The sequence below is a fragment of the Typopeltis vanoorti genome, chromosome 13 (genome assembly GCF_054136105.1).
Source record: "Typopeltis vanoorti isolate ZY-2024b chromosome 13, IOZ_Tvanoo_1.0, whole genome shotgun sequence".
Taxonomy (NCBI): domain Eukaryota; kingdom Metazoa; phylum Arthropoda; class Arachnida; order Uropygi; family Thelyphonidae; genus Typopeltis; species Typopeltis vanoorti.
This window is the reverse complement of record NC_143561.1, coordinates 49,633,225-49,657,974: the sequence shown is the minus strand read 5'-3', so window position 1 is coordinate 49,657,974 and position 24,750 is coordinate 49,633,225. Positions and strand designations below refer to the sequence as shown.

General features: G+C 35.8%; 1 protein-coding gene across 1 annotated transcript in view; it reads left to right on the top strand.

Moving 5' to 3' along the window:
- LOC150100137 (protein arginine N-methyltransferase 9-like) overlaps window positions 1-17,723 on the top strand; it is a 140,915-nt gene extending 123,192 nt beyond the window's left edge. The window contains exon 12 of the mRNA XM_090402507.1: window positions 17,356-17,723. Coding sequence (XP_090258633.1) covers window positions 17,356-17,721 — 366 coding nt within the window. The 3' untranslated portion in view covers window positions 17,722-17,723. The remainder of the gene's footprint in view (window positions 1-17,355) is intronic.
- The last annotated feature ends 7,027 nt before the right edge of the window (window positions 17,724-24,750 follow it).

Genomic DNA, 24,750 nt, shown 5'->3' with positions numbered 1-24,750 from the left:
GTGGATAAGGGTTGCTAATTTGCTACATAGTCTGAATGTTGTGCGTAGTTTATGTTTATTAAGAATTCTTGAAATCTTATTGGATGTGCCTTTAATGTAAGGGATGGTGACTGTTTTGTTGTAGTTCTCTGTGGTAGATGGTGGGAGGGGGTTTCTTAGGAGCGTTTAGTATTTTGTTTATCTTATGTGGATTATAGCCATTGGCCAAGAAGGTGTGGTGTAAGTTAGCCAGTTCGGCAGCAAGAGCATTGTCATTGGAACAGATTGCTCTCGCTCTATGGTTAGCGTTTTTAAAATGCCATATTGTTGAGAAGGATGATGGTGTGATTGTTTGTGTAAGTATCTCCCTGTATATGTGGGTTTTCTAAAAACTGAAAATAATAAGGAACCATCTTGGAAGACATGTGATAAGTGTATCCAGGAAGGGCAGACAGTTATTAGCTTCCAGTTCCATTAAAGTGGATTTTTGGATGTTGGTTATTTAAATGCGCTAAGAATGTTTCCAATGTCTCTGGGCCATGTGGCCAAATAGCAAGCGCATCATAAACATAGCATAGCCAAAGTGTTGGTTTGAGAGTAGCTGTATTGATTGCTAGTTTTTCCAGGTGTTCCATGTAAAAGTTGGCTAGAGGGAGGGGGGAGCCCATGGCTGTCCCATCTATTTGTTTGTATATTTTCCCTTTTCATGTGAAATATCCTGCATGTATTGTGAATTTGAATAGTTCAAATATATCAGGGGGGAAGTGTGACTTCAGTAGATTGAGGGTTTCTATTAGTGGTACATTTGTGAATAGTGAGGTGATATCAAAGCTTACTATTAAGTCTGAGCTTTTTAGGGTAAGGTGTTGTAAGATGCTTTTTAGGTGGGCTGAATTTTTGACAGAGGAGGGAGAATTGTTTGTGAGAGCAGCTAGTAGCTTCGCTAAATGTCTAGCCAGTTTGTATGTGGGACTATTTATACTGTCCACAATTGGGTGTAAGGGTGTATCTTGTTTGTGAATTTTTGGTGCTCCATAGATCCTAGGTGTTTTAACATGGAAGGGCTTGAGTTTGTTAACTGTGTCTTTGGGCCAGGAAGTGACTTTTTTCAATAATTTTCGTGCCTTATTCTTTTGTGTGTTGGTGGAATTGCGATCTATAATTTTGTATGTTGACTGATCTTGTACCAGTGTGTGCATTTTGTTTTCATATGCTGTTGTGTCGATCACCACAGTAGCATTTCCTTTGTCTGCTTTTGTTATGATAATCTGGCTGTTGTTCTGTAACTCTTTTAAAGCAATGATTTCCTTATGTGGGATATTATTTTTGGGCGGCTTGGACTTGATTAGGATGTTGGCCACATCTAAACATATGTTGTTGGCTATTGTTGGAGGCAGGTCATATATTCCTCGTTCGATGGACACCATTATTTCAGCTTTTGGAACCTGTTTTGGAGTCACGGCAAAATTGTGCCCTCGACTTAAAGCACTAGTGGCTTCTTTGCTTAAGGTGAGTGATGATAAATTCACGACGACGAGGTCTTGTTGTAATTGCGGTCATTGTATAGTGTTGCGTTGTTGGAGATTTTCAAACTTATTTTGGTGCCTGTTTTTGACTCTGTTGAATTCTTTTTTAGCCATTGCGTCGGTGATGTTATCTAGGATCTCCCAAAGTTCCATATTGAGAATATTATAAAGTGATTCACGTAGTGCATTGATGGTTGAATTTGATTTTGCTAATTCCAGACGAGTGGCGTTAATCTGTTCACGTAATAGCACTACACTCGCTCGTTTATAAATGTGTTGGGCTTTGGCCGAATGGAACTTGTTTTTGATTTTAAAACAGTTCGGTATTACATTGGTGTCTTGGTACCTCTTTAAGAAGGCTAACCTGTTCAGTTGCCTTGCCAATTTTAACTTCTACTTACCATATTGTCGTGTCTTACGTACGATATCGTCTCTGTGAAGAATCCTTAAACGTGCGGACAGACTTATGTGTTCGTCGAACATGTTGTTTATTTTTTAACAGTATATATTAGAACACAGAAACTAAGTAAATAATTAATTTATTAACTTATTGCTGATATTTTGCTGGTGTTATAACCAGCATCTTCAGAGCACAAAAACACAGTTTATCACAATAAGCGAGACTATAACAACATGGTGTAATCAACAGACTAGTTAAACAAAAATTGTAGCAGCAAAACAAAGACTAGAGTCCTGATTTTTGGCGCCCTCTATCTGAAAAAAAAAAAAAAATAGTTTTTCCTTAAGATGACTGTCTCCCAGATCTTAGGCAAGTTAAAACAGCCATATTTGTTGAGATTTGTAGTGTGTTTCAGGGCTTCTGTGGACTCTATGAACAATCTCTCCGACTTGTAAGAGCTTCTGTGTAGTACTTTTGTGTTTTTCCAGTTGATCCTGCGTGCAGGGGTATCGAGAGCATCGTCTGCTAGGCCCGACTTGCCATAGTGATAATTCCGGACGTATCTTTTGTATTCGCTGATGCGGATGTTCACAGTTCTTCCTGTTTGACCGTAGTAGGCTTGATTACACGAGCAGGGTACTTGGTAGACTCCTTGATGTGATAAAGGGGGAATGCTGTCCTTGGGTGAGCGGATAAGGGTTGCTAATTTGCTACATGGTCTGAATGTAGTGCGTAGTTTATGTTTATTAAGAATTCTTGAAATCTTATCGGATGTGCCTTTAATGTATGGGATGGTGATGACTGTTTTGTTGTAGTTCTCTGTGGTGGATGGTGGGAAGGGTTTCTTAGGAGCGTTTAGTATTTTGTTTATCTTATGTGGATTATAGCCATTGGCCAAGAAGGTGTGGCATAAGTGAGCCAGTTCAGCAGCAAGAGCATTGTCATTGGAACAGATTGATCTCGCTCTATGGGTCAGCGTTTTTAAAATGCCATATTGTTGAGAAGGATGATGGTGTGATTGTTTGTGTAAGTATCTCCCTGTATGTGTGGGTTTTCTAAAAACTGAAAATGATAAGGAACCATCTGGAAGACGTGTGATAAGTGTATCCAGGAAGGGCAGACAGTTATTAGCTTCCAGTTCCATTGTAAAGTGGATTTTTGGATGGTGGCTATTTAAATGTGCTAAGAATGTTTCCGGTGTCTCTGGGCTATGTGGCCAAATAGCAAGCACATCATCAACATAGCGTAGCCAAAGTGTTGCTTTGAGAGTAGCTGTATTGATTGCTAGTTTTTCCAGGTGTTCCATGTAAAAGTTGTTTACACCCTTACGCCCAATTGTGGACAGTATAAATAGTCCCACATACAAACTGACTAGATATTTAGCGAAGCTACTAGCCGCTCTCACAAACAATTCTCCCTCCTCTGTCAAAAAATTCAGCCCACCTAAAAAGCATCTTACAACACCTTACCCTAAAAAAGCTCAGACTTAATAGTAAGCTTTGATATCACCTCACTATTGTACCACTAATAGAAACCCTCAATCTTCTGAAGTCACACTTCCCCCCTGATATATATGAACTATTCAAATTCACAATACATGCAGGATATTTCACATGGAAAGGGAAAATATACAAACAAATAGATAGGACAGCCATGGGCTCCCGCCCTCTAGCCAACTTTTACATGGAACACCTGGAAAAACTAGCAATCAATACAGCTGCTCTCAAACCGACACTTTGGCTACGCTATGTTGACGATGTGCTTGCTATTTGGCCACATGGCCCAGAGACATTAGAAACATTCTTAGTGCATTTAAATAGCCAACATCAAAAAATCCACTTTACAATTGAACTGGAAGCTAATAACTGGGTACTTCCTGGATACACTTATCACACGTCTTCCAGATGGTTCCTTATCATTTTCAGTTTTTAGAAAACCCACACATACAGGGAGATACTTACACAAACAATCACACCATCATCCTTCTCATCAATATGGCATTTTAACAATGCTAACCCATAGAGCGAGAGCAATCTGTTCATGACAATGCTCTTGCTGCTGAACTGGCTCACCTATGCCACACCTTCTTGGCCACTGGCTATAATCCACATAAGATAAACAAAATACTAAATGCTCCTAAGAAACCCCTCCCACCATCCACCACAGGGAACTACAACAACAAAACATACATGATGCATCAAGAGTCTTATTGAATGCATTATTTTTAATAATGATATCTTCAGATTGGTCCTTTGTATTCTCTGTATGTGTGCAGAGGGGTTGCAAAGGAAATGTTCACTGTATAATGCTAGTCAAAATTGTATTGGAAAGAAATAAGGAAGGGGGGGGTAAAATAAAGTGTATTATATAATTGTATATTGAGCGTAAAGTGTATCTAATAATTGTGTATTGAGTGTGTATCCAATTATTAAGTATATATCTATTTACTTATTGAAAGGGAAAGATCATGAAATATTTAACATGTGTAATTTTAATGAAGGAAAATAATGTGTATAAATCAAAATAAAGGAATGGTATGTGTAAGCTACGGCAAAGAAAGAAAACGTGATGACTAAGAGCCCTAAAGACTCTTAGTCATCTTGACAAGCCCATATTGTAACCTTACAAGCAAGGATTTGATAATTCTCTGAGAGGAGCTCTCTCATGGGTTCGCAATGAAGCAATTTGATGTGACTGTGAATGTAAGCTCCTTGGAAGAAAAAGGTGAATGATCGACAGAAAGAGGGAGAGAAAAGGTGGGAGAGGAGAGTGAGGGACACAAGGTGAGATAACATGGAAAGAAATGGAGGTAGGAAGTGAGGTAGATCTCCGACTAGAAAGGGAAAGCTCGGGTCTAAGTGAAACCCGAACCGTGATGTTTCCCCTTGAAGGATCCAGAAATCCCAGACAAGCACCTCAGATGTTCCCAGCTAACGGCGAAATTTCAGTGCACGTAAATCCATGAGACAGGGGAAAAAAAGAATCTGCAGTGCGAACAAGGATCCAACCAGGATGCACACGTGGCTCGCATGTGATGATTCAGTGAACGGTAAGGCAATTTTTTCCTTTCTAAAGTTAAGTGAGAGTGCTAAAGGAAAACACGTTAAGCAGTGTTGCTAAAAGGAAACTGAAACTAATTTATTTGTTGGAGTAACTTTAGGAACATTAGACTGGTAGTCCGAAGAGCCATGTCAAGTGATTCTTGCTCAATCTAGTATGCAAATGCTACCTTAGCTCTTTTTGAGATTTTGTCTAGATAAATTTGTATTAATTTCCCTTTCTTAGAGAATGATAAATGTGTTAATATGTGAGATTTTCATGTGATATTGTTGAAATGTGGTTTAATCTAATTAAGATAGCAGAAGAATTGATTATTTCATGTTTAATGTAATTTTATTAGTGTAAAATAAAACTTCGTTTTGTCATTTGAAATCCTGGTATTAAATTTGTGTTTGAGACCGACATTTGCCACTCACTAAACCACGAACCGTGATAAAGAAGGGGCCATGACTGCAACATTTTTGAGAGCTCCCAAACACATCTAAGGTATAATAACTCTAATGGCGCAGTATAAATATAAATTTGTTAGGGTTTGTTACCCAGGGAAAACCTTACAATCCCTGACCACAGAGAAAGTAGTTATAAAACACATTAAGAATTGAGTAATGTTAACACCCCAAAGTACGATCTAACAGTACACAAGTGGAAAAAGGTTGGAAACCGCTGCTGTAGATAAGCTCAACATACAAAGATTATCATCATCATCATGAAATTCCTGCCATGTATCCTCAAGGAGGGGGGGGTACAGCATGTGATAGTACTACATGAAAAAAATTACATCATTACTAACTTCCTATCTACAATTTTCCTCCAAATCAGTCTGTTACTTGTCAAGACTCCAACTTTATCAGATCTTATATTTCTATCGTCTAAGGCACTTTGTACCATATCAATCCACCTATATCTGGATCTTCCTCTGGGTCTTATTCCTGCAAACCTGGAAGAGAACACTTCTTTTTTTTTTTCGAATCTTTCTTCTCCCCCCCCCCCCCATTCTGATAAGTGACCATAATACCTGAGATTAGCTCTGCTAACGCATTCCTGGATGCTGACTATATCAAGTTCTTTCCTAATATCCTCTTTTTTAATATGATATTGCCATTGATGCCATCTGTTCACGCCTCTAATCTTTCTCAGGACTCTCATATCTGCGGTCTCTAGTCTTTAGTCAAGTGTTTTACTTCTGACCCAGCTCTCAGATCCATAAGTTAAAACTGGTTTGAACACTGTCTTGTATAGTGGTCCGACTAATTTCTCTCTTATTCCATATGAATTTATTCATTTGACTTCCCACCATATCAGTTTTGCTGATTCCGTTGTCTATTTCTATATTTAATTTACCATCTTCACTAAAAATCGTGCCTAAGTAGCTGAAATGTTTTACTTCTTCCACAGGTTCTCCATTCACAACACAGTCGACATTTTCAATGATTCTGCCTATTTTCATTGTCTTTGTCTTTTTATTGCTGACCTTCATACCATATCTATTACAACAGTTATTCAATTTAGTCAGGGAATCTTGCAGACTTATTTAGAAGTATAACATCGTCTGCATAAAGCAAAGAGCTGAGATTAACATCTCCAATTTTGATATCATGTTTAATACCACTTTCCTTCATAATGTGATCCATATAGATAATGAATAACAGAGGGGATAATGTACATCTTTGTCTCACACCAGATTTAACATTAAACCATCTTCCTGTACATCCTTCAATTCTAACTGCCGACTTACAACTTAAATAAAGACTAAGTATTGCTTGATAAAATGCCCCATTGAAACCATATAACTGTAGCGTATTGAATAGCTTCTCTCTTGGCACCTTGTCATATGCCTTTTCCAAATCGATAAAACTTAAATACAGATCTTTGTTATATTCCCATGCTTTCGCGACTATTTGTCTTAAAGTGAAGATCTGATCCTGACAGCCTCTATTTGGCCTGAATCCAGCTTGTTCTTCACCAAGCTTTTCTTCCACAATTCTTCTCAACCGTTTCTCAAGTATACTTGCATATATCTTACCAGGAACACTCAGTAGGGAAATACCTCTGTAATTCTCACATTCAGTTTTATTTCCCTTTTTATATATGGGCACTATTAGAGCTCTACTCCGATCATCGGGAATTCGTCCCTCTGTCCAGGCTTTCTGAACTATGCAGTGCAGCCACTGTAAGACTTTTATACCACCATACTTCAGCATTTCTGGTCGAATATCATCTACTCCTGCTGCCTTTCCACATTTTAAGCCTTTGATGGCTTTTTATACTTCAAGTATTGATATGTATTCCTGACTGCATGCCTGGTCAGTGTTTTTTACCACTGTGCTGTCATCACTGCTTGTTTCATTTAGCAGTTTTTCAAAGTAATTACTCCATACTTCAAGGATATCTTTTTCTTCCGTTTTCATGTAACCTCTTTCATCTCTAACTCCTTTTACAGCACTCTTTCCTCCATTCCTAAGTTTCTTCAACAACCTCCAGAATATTTTGACACCTTCTTGATATTTATTTTCTATATTCTTGCCAAAGTCCTCCCATGACTTTTGTTTAGCTAGTTTTACACAGTGCTTAGCATTCTTGCATTTGTCTCTGTATTCTCTAAGAGCACAAGCTGACTTTTTTGCCAGGAACTTTTGATATGCTTTCTTCTTTAACTTCCTGTATCCACCATGGAGTTCTAATTTTTCTATCCTTGCAGACAACTTCACCACATGCCTCTCTAGCTGAATCAATCAGGGCTTTCTTCAATGCTTGCCACTGAATCTCCAAGGTTTGATTCCTTTTCTCAAACTCTTTCATTTTTTCTTCAATAATCTTTGTGTATTTTAGTCTACAGTTCACGTCTGAGATCTGCTTAACTTTTATTCACTTTAAAACTTTCTTACATGTTATTCTTTTCAATATGAAATTCAGTTTTATCCTGCTGAAGACTAAATAGTGATCACTTCCAATTTCAAATCCTCTGTACACTCTGGTGTCCTGCACCAGAGAGAAAACATCAGTATCAACAATGACATAGTCAATGAGACTTTTCTTATTCCTTGCCTCTTCTCTCCATGTGAATTTGTGCACATTTTTATGTTGGAACATGGTGTTAGTAATAACCAGACCATGTCCTGAGCACAAATCCAACAGATATTTGCCATTATTATTAGCTCTCCTCTTTTCTCCAAATTTTCCCAAAATATTTTTGTATGTCTGACAGTCATTTTCTACTTTGCTATTTTGTCCCCAACAAGGACCAACTTTTCCTTTTTCATTGTGTCAGTTGCTTTTTCTAAAGCCTCAAAAAATTCCTCCACTTCTACCTTAGTAGAACCTTCTGTGGGACCATATGCACAAATAAGTCTCATTGTCCAGTTACTCATTCTCATATTTGCTCCACATTACTCTACTTGAGACTGACTGCCATTCAAGAAGATTAGCCTCGTAGTTTGTTGAATACTATGGCTACTCCTTCTTTTCCTTGATTGTCATTGCCTGAATATAACATTTTGTATTTATTGCTCAGAAAGATCTCACCAGTTTTTGTTTCAGTCACCACTATTATGTCGATCTGGTACTTATCTAATTCCTCAGCTAGCTCTATTTCTTTGCCATTCAGGCTTCTTATGTTGACAGTACCAATCTTTTACTCTGGTGATGTTGAGTTGGGGTGTGTTTTCAGATTTGTTCCAGTAGCTGACTTTTCGCTGTTCGCCCTGGTTCCCTGGCGAAAACAACGGGGGGGGCCTTGTTTAACAGGCCATGCCCCAAAATTTCAAACGAAATTTTGTCATGTTGTACCATCATTTTTTATTTTGGTTTAACCAATAAGAATACAATTTGGTCTGCTAAATCCCAAATTGCCAGCCCATCCTCGTTCATTCAGTATCCAAGTAGATACCCAACAGGGTGCACCACGAGAAGGTGAGGATTGGACATTAGGTCAGAAGCCCTGGTCGGTTCTCCATATTCCTTTAAAGGCTATGTGGAGGTCTCCTCTCAGTTAACAGCTTTGACCCTTAAGCACTCCTATATGCAAAGATCATTAAGAGTGAAATAAGAACCAATTATTCATAGCATCGATATAATAAGTTAAGTTGCAATTTCAGACTTAGCCAACCAGTTGCATCTGGTATTGGCTTAAAACACAGCGAAACATGATGGTTCAACATGCTCAAATGTCATGCTAGTTGAGGATTCACCTGTCTTACCAAGATCTCTACTATTTTATGAGGGAATGTGGATGGAAAAACATCTTGGTATGCATATGAATACCATTTGAAGACTGGCATCACTATTAGAAGCATCAATGGAAAAGAGATGGAGCTAGCCAAGAAGTTACAGAAATATCATGTTGAATTGATGTTATTAAGATGTAGAAGACTTAGCTGAGATACCTCTAAATAATAAGGTGTTACATACTTCTGAATAATAAGGTGTTATATTTGAGCTCAACACGGAACATAAAAATGAACTTCTTGAATGGTAGGCGATTTCAAATAGACGTGACAAAATTCAAAATTGAACAATGAGACTTATTTGTGCTATGGTTTCACAGAAAATTCTAGAAGGGAAACAATAGATAAATTTTTTTGAGTTATTAGTTAGAACTGCTGACTTAAAGGAAAAGCATTTCTTTTAGTATTGCACAGCAATCAGCATTCGTTTTAGAAATTATGCACTTTAAAACCGTGTTATAAATAACTTTTAATTTCCTGACATTTCGATCTTCATATTAAGATCATCATCATCATGTGGAGTGTATACAATGATAAGCTGAGTTACATTACACACAGTAAGCTAAAGAAATAATGATCTGATTACCGGTTATTCTACTGTCATGACCTCTAGTGGAAAAAAAAATTGATTAATTAGAAACTACATCAAAGCTAAATTCTATTTAAGATAACATGAGAAAAACATCTTCCTTATAGATAGTCTTCTTTCAGTAACAATGATGTCCTATTTCTAACATGCAATTCTTATTTTTGATTTAGGATTCTGGATTATCTGCAGTCCTGTTTTCTTGTAGAAAGGCTTATACGTTGGCAACACATGACTATTAAATTATTTAAGGAATTTACAACGTATGCTGAAATATTAATTAAATTTATCTTTGCCATTAAACTTTAATAAATACTTCCTATATTCCTAGAACCCAATATAGCCTGCTAGGGGACACCATTAGGACTTTAGGAACAACAGTAGTTTCTTATCTTCCGCCTCATTTGCTTTTTTATAGTGCCTGAGTGCACGTGCCATATTTGTATATATGTAAATTGCCCTACTTTGGCCAAACAGGCAGGACAGCAAATATCAGGATTTCAGAACACAAAGACTACATCTGGTTTCACTAGTTTAGCCACTCTGGGCTTGCAGACCCATGCTCTAGATACCCGCCACAGAATATGTTGAAAGAAAGCCAAAGTAATACACCACAGCAAGTTCAAGTACGAAAGATTATCCATAGAATCAGCCTCATCTCTAAAAAACATTCCAAACCTCAAGAAATTTGGGTGCATGAGACTGCCCCAAATTTGGGAGACTTACATCATGAGAACATCAGCCCAACGGCCAAGACAACCCAATATAGCCCGCTAGGGGGCACCATTAGGACTTTAGGAACAACAGAGTAGTTTCTTATCTTCTACCTCATTTGCTTTTTTGTAGTGCCTGCGTGCACATGCCATATTTGTATGTTCCCATGAAGATGGCAATGTGATATTGCCGAAATATAGGAACTATTTATTAAAGTTTCTTTTAATTAATATTCCAGTATAAGTTGTAAATTCCTTGAATAATTTAATAGTCATACAGTCTTTATATTTAACTCTTAGAGAGAAAGGTTCCGTTGGTAGAATATGTGCCTTCCATATGCTTGGAATTTTTAGACCATCATTATTGTTCAGATTGGGGTGGTTGATAAGAATCTCACAGGCTTCCTTAAATTTGCATTCATACCATGTTTTGGTTGATGTAAACAACTGGTGCTTTTCCAGTCAATTCTGTGTAAAGTGTTCAGGGCATGATCAGAAAGGTCAGCTTCACCATAGTTATTATATTTAATGTGGCGTTTATGTTCCTTTTGTCTCATAGAAATTGTCCTGTTTCCCCTATATATGGTATGTTACAGGTGCAATAAATATAGTACACTCCAGGGCGGGCCAGCAGAGGGAGTGGGTCTTTGGATGAGTTGAGTAAGTTTTTTAATTTTATAGGAGATTTAAAGGTGGCTTTGAGGTTGTATTTTTGGTATTCTGTTTATTTTAGCTGATGTCCCTTTAATAAGGAATGGTTATAGTTTTATTGTAGTCTGGTTTATTTTTGTTTTTTTGTTGAGATCTTGTAGAGAATTTTGTTAATAGTGTTTTGGCTGTAACCGTTTTTTAGAAAAGTATTGCTGATAACTTTAAATTTGTCTTTCAGTGCATGTTCTTTGGAGCAGATCTTCAGCACCCTGTTTTTTTAGAGTATTAATGACACTGTTGGATTCTGAATATATAGAGATTGGAGTAATTATTGTTTGCTTCAGAATCCAACATGATCTTCCATCACAAAGGCTAGACTTGTAAATATTATTTAATGTAAACAACTTATTTTACATTTTAATATTCATATAACTACTTTAATTTTGTCTAATATCTAATTATTTAATCAAAGATTATGTATTAATAATGAAAAGGCTGTATTAAATATTATTAAGCTATTTTAGTTATTACTATGTTAATATTATAAGAACTTCTATTTGATAATTTAACTGCGCATTAATTGAAATATAAATATTCTTTATTTATTCCTGTTTGTGAAAGTTTAACGTTATGCAATACCTCAATTTTATTATATTTTGTTTTGGTTGTCATGGAAACGTATATAAGTAAGCGAGCACGAGAATTGGAACACAACATGAGGAGAAGAGTTATTGAAAAGAGTTTTAGATCACGAGAACAATTTAGGCGGGAAAAACAGATATATAAGCGATGAACGCTGGAATTATTAAGGAATTAGGAGATTAGAGATTTATTAGAGAGGATTGGCATTAGGTTGGAATCGGGCATTCGAAAATCACAGTGCGATAATAGCGAGTCGGCAAGTCACTCAAGCAACTAAATAAAGTCTACAAGTTGAGAAGCAGTTAGCTAATAAATTTCGGAATAACAAATAAAGCAACGGAAGATAGCTGAGTGACTACTGAATGACTAGCGATACTTTAGTTGAGATTTATTTTCAGGGCCGACCTTTCAAGGACACACTGAAACGTGAAGCATAGTAAGAAGTAACTAGAGAATAAATAGAGGCAACAGGGTTGTGTTTAGAATTATAGTGCCTAAAGAATTATTTAAATGCCGGAGGAATGAACATCTGTACATATAAAACTCCAAGTTAAAGAATTATTGTGTATTGTCCTAATTCAAGAGTAATCAGTAGTGCTTCATACAAGAACATCTGATTATATGTATTGTGCCCATAAATTAATTTAGTTAATGCTAGAAGATTTATTTTAATGAGTGCTGTTTATTTAAAAGTGTTTACAGTTATAAAAAAGTGTTTGTGTGTATGTTGATGAAGGAAGAAGATTAACGGTAAGATTATTCCAACTTTAATATTTCTGTTCAGAGAAGTGTGTGAGTTTCATCTTAGAATTCCCTGATGTTAACAGTAACTATCGCGGAGAATTAGAAGAAGCGTAAAATTAAAAGTGTCTGTTTATGAAGAGGTATTACTGCAATTTTTATTATATTTGGAACTTAAGGAACTCTGAAAAGACTGTGATATAGAGATAACAGATTTATCTTGTCAGAGTTTGATTGTACTTATCGGAGAAGCTGAAGCGATTGTGATATCTTAATTACTGATTTGAAGTTAAGTGTAAAATTTATGATTTTAAAATTAAATGTTTGTTTTTGTTAATGAAAAGTTGTATTTTGCCTGAATCTCTTTTACTGCACCATTCATAAAATATTTGAACCAAAGCGGGAAAATTAAGTAAGTTAAATATACTCGGCCAGTATATATAATAACATCATATAAAAGAGGATAGTTGTGAGTTGATTTTTCTTCAATTCATGAACTAATTCAGATATAGAGTGGCGCAGTCTATAAATATAAATTTTCTCTATATTGAATTAGAAATCAACTAGCAACTTATAATTTTGTTTAAGAACATCATAGTGACTAACATGTCGGATCCAAAGTATAAATTAAGAAGTAGGATCCAACAACACCTAGTTTTTGTGTTGGGTGGCAGTAGGAGTTTATGTGTATATATTTGCCTGGCTGGTATGTGTCAGTTTCCAGTAAACAGTGAAGGAAAGACTGCCAGAAGGAAGACATATGACAGGTGTATCTAGAAACGGAAGTGTGTTGTGTTTTTCAATCTCAATTGTGGACTGTATGCGTTTGTGTTATTTGTTTAGGTGGCAAAGATACACAAACAAAACACACCACTCCGGCCGATAGTCAAAGGTATAGATAGCCTGAATTATCATCTCTCCCCTCCTATATCAGAAACACACAACACTTCATAAACATAATCAAAGACATTACATTAGAAAAAGATGATTTATTAGTCAGTTTTGACGTCTCTGCCCTCTTTATGAATGTCCCAATCAATGACACAATCCTTCTTTTACAGAACAAATACCCTCCAGATATCACAGCGCTCTTTGCACATGTATTACGTTCTGGTTATTTTGTTTGTTAAAATGCTTTCTACCTACAAAAAGAAGGCACAGCTATGGGCTCGCCATTATTCCCCCCCCCCCAATGCTAACTTTTATATGGAGCATTTTAAGCAACATGCTCTAGATTCCTCTTCTTTAAAACCCAAAGTCTGACTTCGATATGTTGATGATGTTTTCACGATCTGGTCCCATGGCCACCAGACACTAGACACTTTCCTTAGCTGCCTAAATAAACAACACAAATGCGTACAGTTCATAATTGAGATTGAAAAACAGAACACGCTTCCGTTTCTAGATACACTTGTCACACATCTTCCTTCTGGCAGTCTTTCCTTCACTGTTTACTGGAAACCGACACATACTGGCCAATATATATATACACATAAAATCCTACCACCACCCAATACAAAAACTAGGTGTCGTTAATACTCTAAAAAACAGGGCGTTGAAGATCTGCTGCAATGAACATGCACTGAAAGATGAATTTAAAGTTAGCAGCAATACTTTTCTAAAACATGGTTACAGCCAAAACACTATTAACAAAATTCTCTACAAGACCTCAACAAAAAACAAAAATAAACTAGACTACAATAAAACTATAACCATTCTTTACATTAAAGGGACATCAGATAAAATAAACAGACAAAATACAAACCTCAAAGCCACCTTTAAACCTCCTGCAAAATTAAAAAGCATACTCAACTCATCCAAAGACTCACTCCCTCCGCTGGCCCACCCTGGAGTATACCGTATTTATTGCACCTGTAATATACCATATATAGGGGAAAACAGGACACACAATTCCTATCAGACAAAAGGAACATAAACACCACATTAAATATAATAACTATGGTGAAGCTGGCATTTCTGATCATGCCCTGAACACTTGACATAGAATTGACTGGAAAAGCACCAGTTGTTTACATCATACCAAATTTAAGGAAGCCTGTGAGATTCTTATCAACCACTCCAATCTGAACAATAATGATGGTCTAAAAATCCCAAGCATATGGAAGGCACATATTCTACCCACAGAACTTTTCTCTCTAAGAGTTAACTATAAGCAGGACTGTAGATAATCCAGAATTCTAAATCAAAAATAACAATTGTAATGTTAGAAATACGACATCATTGTTACTGAAAGAAGACTATCTATAAGAGAGATTTTTTTCTCATGTTATCTTAAATAGAATTTAGCTTTGATGTAGTTTCTAATTAATTAATTTTTTTTTTCACTAGAGGTCATGCCAGTAGAATAACCGGTGATCAGATCATTTGTTCGTTAGCTTACTGTGTGTAATGTAACTCAGCTTGTTCTTGTATATTTGTATATACTCCAGATGATGATCTTAATATGAAGATCAAATTTAAAAGAGTTATTTGTAACATGGTTGTAAAGTCTGTAATTTCTAAAATAAAGGAAAAGCTGGTTCTTGTTGGACTCCTAAACAGCAGAGCAGACAGGAAATTATTCACAGATATATTCTGATAGATATTAGATATAATCCTGAGTTGTATCAAATGTATGGTATGTAAGATCAGACGGACCATAGTCATGATTGCAGATATATTTTTTTGTATTCATCTATGCAGATAGTGATTAACCTACCTGTCTACCGAACTCTGCCAACTTGCAGGAACAGGGTCCTGTATATACACCAGGAACTGAGAGGGGAGGCAGTTGGTTCAAAGTGGAATGGATAAGGATAACTAGTTTCAGGTGGAGCTTAAAAGCTGTGCAGAGCTTATATTTCTTTCAAGACCTGCCTAATTTTTCGGATGTACCCAGGAATGGCGATCATATTCCTAAAATCCTTCAAGCTTGAAATGTGGAAAGGCAGATGAGGTAGATGAAATTTGACCCGAAATGCTCAAATGTGGATGTGCAAAAGTTTTAAAGTTGCTGCACTGCATAGTTCAAAGAGTCTAATTCCAGATGATTGGAGCAGATATCTCATAGTATCCATCTGTAAAAAAGGAAATAAAAAACTGTCTGTGAGAATTACAGAGGTATTTCCCTGCTGAGTGTACCTAGTAAGATTTATGCATGGCATACTTGAGAAATGGGTAAGAAAAATTATGGAAGGGAAGCTTGGTGAAGGACAAGCTGGATTCAGGCCAAATGGAGGTTATCAGGATCAGATTTTCACTTTAAGACAAGCAATAGAGAAATTGGGAATATAACAAGGATTTATATTTAAGTTTCATCGATCTTGACAAGGTGCCAAGAGAAAAGTTTTCAAAATGCTGCAGTTATACGATGTAAATGGGACATTATATCAAACAACACATAGTCTCTGTTTAAGTTATAATCAGCAGTTAGAATTGAAGGAGGTACAGGAAGATAGTTTGATGTTAAACGAGGTGTGCTTCAAGGAAAAGGATGAACATTATCTCCACTGCTATTCATTATCTATGTGAATCATATTATGAAGGAAAGTGGTATTAAAACTGATAGCAAAACTGGCAATGTTAATCTTGGCTCTTTACTTTATGCAGATGATGTTATATTTCTGAATAAATCCAGTAACAAGTCTGCAAGACTTGTTACTAACTAAATTTAATAACTGTTGTAATAAATTTGGTATGAAACTCAGCAGTAAAAAGACAGTGTCAGTGAAAATAGGCAGAAACATTAGAAACATCAACTGTATCCTGAATGGAGAACCTGTAGAATAAATAAAACATTTCAGCTATTTAGGTACAATTTTTAGTGAAGATGGCAAATTAAATATGGAAGCAGACAAAAAGTAAATCTGGTATGGTAGGAAGTCAATTGAATAAATTCATATGGAATAAGAAAAAAATTAGTCGGAACACTAAATTAGCTGTATACAAGACAGTGTTTAAACCAATTTTAACTTATGGATCTGAGAGCTGGGTTAGAAATAAAACAGTTGATAAAAGACTGGAGACCTCAGATATGAGAGCTCTGAGAAAGATTAGTTTACTAAACAGATGGCATCAATTACAGTATCTCATCAAAAATGAGGATATTAGGAAAAAAGCTTCCACTGTTAGGGATGCATTAGTAAAGCTAATCTTAGGTGGTATGGTCACTTAAACAGAATGGGAGAGGAAAGATTAGCAAATCAAGTGTTCTTTGTCAGGTTGGCAGGGAAAAAAAAGACCCACAGGCAGACCAAGATGTTGGTGGATTGATACAGTAAATAGTGCCTTAGAAGACTGGAAATATAAGATCTGATAATGTTGGGATTTTGACAGATAACAGATTAATTTGGAGGAAAATTGTTGACTGAAAGTTAATAATGATGTAACTTTTGCATGCATTGCTATCATAATATTCTGTCTACCCTGTTGAAGATACATGTCAGGAATTAATAATGATGAATTTGAAAAATCATATGATAATGTGTCAAGGGAAAAATTATTGAAAATACTAAAACTTTGTAAGTAGAATGCTAAATGCCTATTAAGATCTTGTAACTAACTTCATTCTATCAAAGCTAATAATGTAGCCAAAAGATACCATAACATACTATTAGTATAAATTAAAAGGGACACCCCTAAACAAAAACAGGCTACAATAGCCGTTAATTATATTAATACTATTAGTATGTTATTATCTAGCCTGTTATTAACAAGCTGTCATTATTCTTTGATTGACTTTCTTATTTGTAACTTAGCATTTGAATTAATATACTTCATTTTTTACATTTAAGTAAAATTCTACATTTTTTATTTATATTTTGTTTATTTTTAGACAAGAACTCATCAGGATATTGACCTTGCACAGTTGCCTCATAAATCTTTAAGTGACAGTGTGTTTCTGTTCAGCATTGACCTCAGCCATCCATTATCTCCAAAAAATATTTTGTCATGTATGGAAAAGGAAGTGCCATTAGACATTGTAATAAAAGAGAAAGGAATGATCTCTGCTATTGTGTACTGGTTTATTATCCACTACAGTGCAAGTAGTGTGGTAAATACTTTACATTCAGATACTCTCTGGAAACAAGCAGCAATAATTCTTCATGAAGAGATAAAAGTTTTAGAAGACAATATTGTATCTATCACGTGTAGTTGTAAAAACAGTGATATAGATATTAAAGTGATTGGTGTTTCTTAGTATTTTTTGAGCATGTTCCAGAGACAAAAGTTTAGCATTCCTAAATTATCTTCTTTTATGTATAGATCTGCTTTTTTTTTTTAAGAAGAATAAAAAAAAAAGATTAAATTAAAGAAGTCAAATAACAGTAATTTTTTATGATGAAAGGTAAGTAAGGTAAGTTCATTGTAGTTGTGTTGAAGTTCAGATTGTGAGCTGTTTTTGATAATAAGTCAACTATCGAAATTTCAATAACCGTTCTGACCTCTTTGATCATTGATCTCTTTTGGTCATTTTTCTACAACTAAATGATTTAAATGGTGGAGAATGATATTTATACCTGAAATGGCTTTTCTTCTTTAACTTTGCAGATCAAACTGGAAGAGATGCAAAATTCTTTGCTATTATGAATATACTTGCTAATGATTTATTATTATTATTATTATTATGTGACACCTCCAGGGAGTCACATATTATTATTATGTGACTTCCAATTGCGCTACGGCAGCTACAGTATTGTAGCTGCCGTAGCGCAATTGGAAGAACAGCGTAACATTGCACACTTTATTTGCACCTTGGTTTAATTCATCCCGTGTCCATCGTGGGAGGAGACTCTCTACCCTACTTTGCTAAATACATCTCATCCCCTCTACTACTACTTAATTCTTCAACTATGATACTACTACAATTAGTAATGATCTAGCACAAATTCTGACCCAAACACATGCTCAGACCAAATGATATTCACTGGCAGGAGGATTATTTCTCATTCCACACCAAACACAAATCATTATTCAAGCCTTAGTTCTCCAACATGTGTCAAAGAAGACTAAAATAAAAATTTGGTAATCTCAAGTGATGAAATCAAAAACTTCAGGTAATTTTTCTACAGCTAAATTATTTCAATGGAAGAACCAAATGCAAAAACTAGTTTCCTGCTCAAATGGCACTCAAGTCTTCTGGTTCCTCTGGTATTTGCTGCAAATTCTGCCCTTTCATGCTTTCACCTCCTTGATAAACATCCACATTTAAGGTTTTTCCTGAAGACTAGTTCTAAAGAAGACAAAGGAAAATTATTTCCCACAATAACAAAAAAAGTCCACTATATGTTGGATCTTTCTCCAAAATGAACATTAACATCCATTCTATATCACTTATATAAGTTCTCATACTCATTTGGTATCTGCCAATAACATGTAAATAAGGCAAATATCCACACTTCAGTCCTCTCAGTTATTTTTGAGAAGACTGAAGTGAGGTCTAACTTATTCACAACCAGGAAGTGTGCCAATGAATTAATAATCACCAATATGGATTCTACCACCCCTGCTCCACAGGAGAACTATCCAATATACTTGCTAATGATTTATTAGCAAGTATATCTTGCTAATAAGGCAGTCATATCTGCCTTTTGTTGGAAGTTTTTCCACTTGGTTATACTGTAAATTAAATGCCAAAAAGTTATATTCTTGGTTTAATCCTTCAGCCAACAAAATTGGCACCTGAAGTAACTTCAGGACTGGGCAACTCGTATATAGAGACTGACGACTTCACATCACTTGCCTTAGTATCCCAGAGTTTGCCCAGTCCTGAAGTTATTCAGGTGCAAAACTTGGATAAAGGATTAAACCAAGAATATAACTTCTTGACATCTTTAATTTAACTTATCTGCCTTTGGATACAAGACATGAAAAGGTTTGAAGAAACTCATGTGGCTGCTCTTGACATTATCAGAGCATACGATTAGATCTGAGAAACTTCCTTATCAGATTTTTTCCCCTTCAGTTATACAATGCCCTCCCAGGGCTCTGTGCTTTCACCCACTCTCTCCTCCTATACTTTAATGATCTCTTCTCTAACTACATTTCGAATACTCTTTGCGGTTTTGCTGATGAAAGTACACTCTATTCTTTTTAATTTGACCTACCCTAATGGTGCTGCAGATATTTCCAAGCTTTGAAATCCACTAAACCATTCCCATTCAAGATTCATAACCAGTGGTTTAAAATGCTGTTTTAACCATATGTTAAGACATAAGTCCTTGGTAGAACTCTGGAGGCCTAATGGAGTAGGACAGCACTGGAAAAGGGTTAAAAACACACACTGTTTAATTCTAATTGTTTTGCTAACCTGTGTTATCTGGATATCTGGAAGCAAAACATAACAGTGTTTTTCTTCCTGTATCACAGATCTCTTTTCCTATGTCATTGATTGTGGCTGTTTCTCGTTGAAGAACAAAATTTACAGACAGGGTTCTTGCCTTGCCACCTTTTTTTCATGGAATATTTTGAAAAGCATGCTCTTGACTCAACCCTCTCAAGCCTTCTACCTGGTTAAGATATGTAGATATTCTCCATTTGGCCCCATGGCATAGACACATTAGACTCTTTCCTCCTACTCCTTGGTAGTCCACATTCAAGAATCTAATTTATGATAGAAAAGGAAACTAATACTAGTCCAACCTTCCTAGATACCTTAGTAACACACCATCCTAACTACTACTTTCTGTGAAAATAACCTTTCTTTCACAGCATACAGGAAACCAACTCACACAGGCAGATTCATTCACAAACTTTCCCATTCAACAATATGGTATCCTGTTGTGGTCTCCCTTGCAGCAGAACTCAGCCATACATGCTACACCTTCCTATCTGATGGCTACATTTCCTACAGAATAAAAAAATAATAATTAATTCTTTTCCCAATCTGCAACCTCTTAAGAAGGATTTTAGTAATGCTACCACCCTTCTCTATGTCTGCAGCATATCTGAAAAAATAGCCAGAATTTAAAAAAAAAAAAAAGAACTCATTCCTCTCTCAGTTACTGGTGTATTTAGAGTTCCTTGTTCCTGAAAGTTGGCTTGCTATGGAATAAACAGGAAGATCAGCCACCATCCACATAGAAGAACATAAAAAATACTTGAACAATCATGACCATGGTCAATCAAGTCTAGCAAACCATGCTTTCAATACTACACAACAGAATCAAATGGAAAAAAACTGTGATTCTCTATCATAGCAAGCTTAGAAGGGAAAGACTTTTTTTTTTTTTAATCTGCAGCTCTCTATAAAAACAGGCTAATCTGAATAAATATGGATGTATAAAATTTCCCAAAATATGGAAAACCTTAATCCTCAGAGATCCTATATTACAGCCAAGGCCTCCAGCAGGCACCTACAGAGTGCACCTCACCTAGTTTGAACTCTAGTCTTTTGTCCATGAGTTTCACTTAGGGTGCCTATGTTTGTGTGTGTGTTAGTTACAAGTTTATATTGTACTCCCAAAAGATAGCTCTGTGAATAGGAATGAAATACTGGAAGAATTAAAAAGTATTTTTAATTCTTCCAAGTAACATTTTACTCCATTAAGCCTTCAAGGCACAAATATATCAAATCTGTAACCTCTTCACTTTCTAAAAAATATGATATCCTCATAAAATATAAGACTTATTGTTAAACTGACCATAGATTTTTAATTCGTATGTTTGTTTGTACAATATTGCGTACCGGTTTCGCTAGTAACTGACTAACTTTTTCAAGGCTTGCACAGTACAAAAAAATGATAAATGCAAAAAAGGTTTAAGAATACAAAAAAACGTTAGTATCTGTTAGGTAGCTAAGGTAACACGTTCGCGTGACATTTCTACTCAGTATCATGAACATGCATTACATGCAAATGCATAATATGATTATTCCCATACTGTAGTTCTGTTGAACTGAGGGAATTAATTAGATTTTTCCAAGTATCGTTCAGTATGGTCCCTTGATTTCTGTTTAGGTTGCTGCCTGTACGAAGCACTACTGTTGCTTCTTTAAATAATTAATGTCTAATCTTCATCTACATATAGGGCATAGAGCTGTTATTCCAGTCTATAGTGTGGTTTGAAGTTGAAAAGTGATGTGCTAACCCCCAGAGGTGATCGTTCTGTTGTGATTTACATCGCCAACACGTTCTTTCTGTCTTATTTACAGGCTTCTCGAAGTTTGTCCAATGTAGGAAAGACCGCACATGCATGGAATATTATACACACCTGGATATTTATAAAATGGAACACTGTCTATAGGAGATCTTAGAACCTGTCTGATGCTAGTAGTTGGTTTAAATACAAATCCCTAATGTTATGGGCCTTTAACAATCTTGCAATTTTGGTGGAAATTGAACCCATAAAGGGGATGACTGCTGTTGAAATTTGCTGGGAGACTGTTCTTTCTTGTTGGTTATCTTTGTATAGAAATTTGTTGATGATGTTTCGAGGATAACCATTTTGCGATAGTGTTATAGCAATTTGAGACAGTTCTGTTTGAACTTCTTCATTGTCGGAGATAAAGTTTCTAGCTCGATTTCTCAACATGTGGATGATGCTCTATTTCTGTGACCTATGATGGTTTGAAGAGTAATGTAGATATCGTCCAGTGTCTGTAGGTTTTTCGTAAATGGACAGTTTGATATTGTTACCTTGTCTTTTAACTAGTATGTCTAAGAAGTGTAGCTGTTCATTGTTTTCTACTTTGATTTTAATAATTTAAAATCAAATTTAATAAAATTTGATTTTATTGTGGAGTGTGTTGATTCTATTGACAAACATATGTAGGTTTTCCATGTTGTCTTGCCATATGATGATGATATCGTCTACATATCTCCATATTGAAGGTTTAGGAGTAATGCTGGTGAAGATTTCATTTTCAAATTTCTCCATGAAAAGGTCTGCACATGGTGGTGACAGAGGGCTGCCCATGGCTAGGCCTTCTAATTGTTTGTATACCTTGTTGTTAACTTTGAAGAAATTTGATTTTAGGCAATGCTTGAACATCTTTGTAATATCAGCAGGAAAGAGATCTTTGATAATGTTCATGATTTCTTCTACTGGTACATTCATGAACAAGGATACTACGTCTAGACTGGCTATTATGTCTGTTTGTGTTATCTTCACCTCTTTGAGTTGTCAACAAAGTGTTGAGAATTTTTTATGTAGGATTCTGTTTGTCTAATTTTTCCCTTAAGTAAGTTTACTAGGTGCTTAGCCAATAGGTAAGAGGGGGAGGACCTGCCATCCACAATCGGACGAAGTGGCACTTCTTCCTTATGCACCCCCATGCAGTCTAGGAGTAATGGGATGTGAGGATTTAAGTTTTCTTTTTAGTTCTTCAGGCCACGTATTCATGTTATGGATCAGAAAGTTTGTCTCATTATGGTTCTTCATGTTAGGATCTTTGTTGAGGATTTTGTACGTGGAACTGTCTGATAGTAAGTCGTTTATCTTCTTGAAATAGTCTTTTGAGTTTAGGATGACGGTGGCATTCCCTTTGTCCGTTTTAATTATAATTTAAATGGTATCCTCATATTCAAGACTTCACCTGCCTAACTCTTAATACTGTATAGATCCACTCAACCTTAAAATACTCTTCTCACACTCAAGGTAATGTATCAAAACCGCCCTAAAAAATGCTTCATATTATCTAAAATAGGATAATCCATTTAATAGATAATCTTGGTTTTTCTCTCTCTCTCTCATACACACACACTCCCTCCAGTTGCTTTCTAATGGACACTATTTGCATGATGCCTTTTCTGTAGACAGGCACCATTCCAAATTTTCCACTAATTCCTCCACTTTCATCTAAACATGTCAAATCTTGAGCACCTGTATTCACAGACGTATTATCATGCAAATATCGATGTGGCTGGAATACATCAGTCTTCTTAAACTTCATATTATTTCAGTGGAATATCAATGGTATTATAATTTTAATGAGTACTCTGCATCCGTGTCAACCTTGATGTGTACTACTCATGTCAAGCCTATTTGGATGTTTAAACCACATTTTCACTCTTTTCTTTCATTCCATTCTCATTTCCTTACCAATATCCCCCAAGGACTACAACTTTACCAACATTTACTAATCATCCCTTCTCAAAAGAATATTTGCAGGCACTGAAAGGAACAATACACCCAATAACAATAGTTCACAATATAACGGCATCAATACCAAATTTTAACATTATTTTCTTTATAATGTTATCATTTATATCAGCTCATACCTGTTTGCATTTGATTGATGTAATCTCTGCATATAGTGGCATGAGAAGCTGAGTTCCACATCATTCATTATGCTGACTCCAAAGAACTAGATCATGCTTAGATTCAGTGCTGTCATTTTTTGGAGTTCCTCCCAAAAATATTCCCACCTGCCTGTCTCACTGGTAGCTCACTTGGTAAAACTATTTCCTGTTTTCTGTAAAGACTGTGGATTTGAATTATGTAAGACATGGATGTTTGTAAAAGCCTGTTCTGGAGAATCTTTTATAACTCCTTGAGTTTCTAAGTCTTGTCTTTTAAGAAAAATTAATAATAATGATTGATTTCATTTCTGATTGGGTTAATAAGTATCAATTATTCTCCTGCTCCCCCCATAAAACAGGTAAACCAGCAGATGAACACACAGTGTATCAACTATGTATTCTCCTATATTGAACTGAGTGTTCATTCACAGTTGACAGACATTATACTTTCACTTCATGACCTAATTCTAAATAACATTAATCCATTTGATCAGTATATTAACCAATATATCTCATGATCTTTATCTTTTTTTATCTCCTTTTATGCAAATCTATGTCATTCTCCCCCACCCCCCAATCTGCTCTGTTAAATTGGACCATCATCATCAAATTCCTGCCATGTACCCTCAAGGAGTGTACAGGATATGATAGTACTACATGAAAAAATTACATCATTACTAACTTCCTACAATTTTCCTCCAAATCGGTCTCTTACTTTTCAAGACTCCAACATTATCAGATCTTATATATCTATCATCTAAGGCACTTTGTACCGTATCAATCCACCTATATCTTGGTCTTCCTCTGGATCGTTTTCCTGCCAACCTGGCAGAGAACACTTGTTTTGCTAATCTTTCCTCTCCCATTCTATTTAGGTGACCATACCACCTGAGATTAGCTCTGCTAACGCATTCTTGGATGCTGACAATGTCAAGTTCTTTCCTAATATCCTCGTTTTTAATAGGATATTGCCATTGATGCCATCTGTT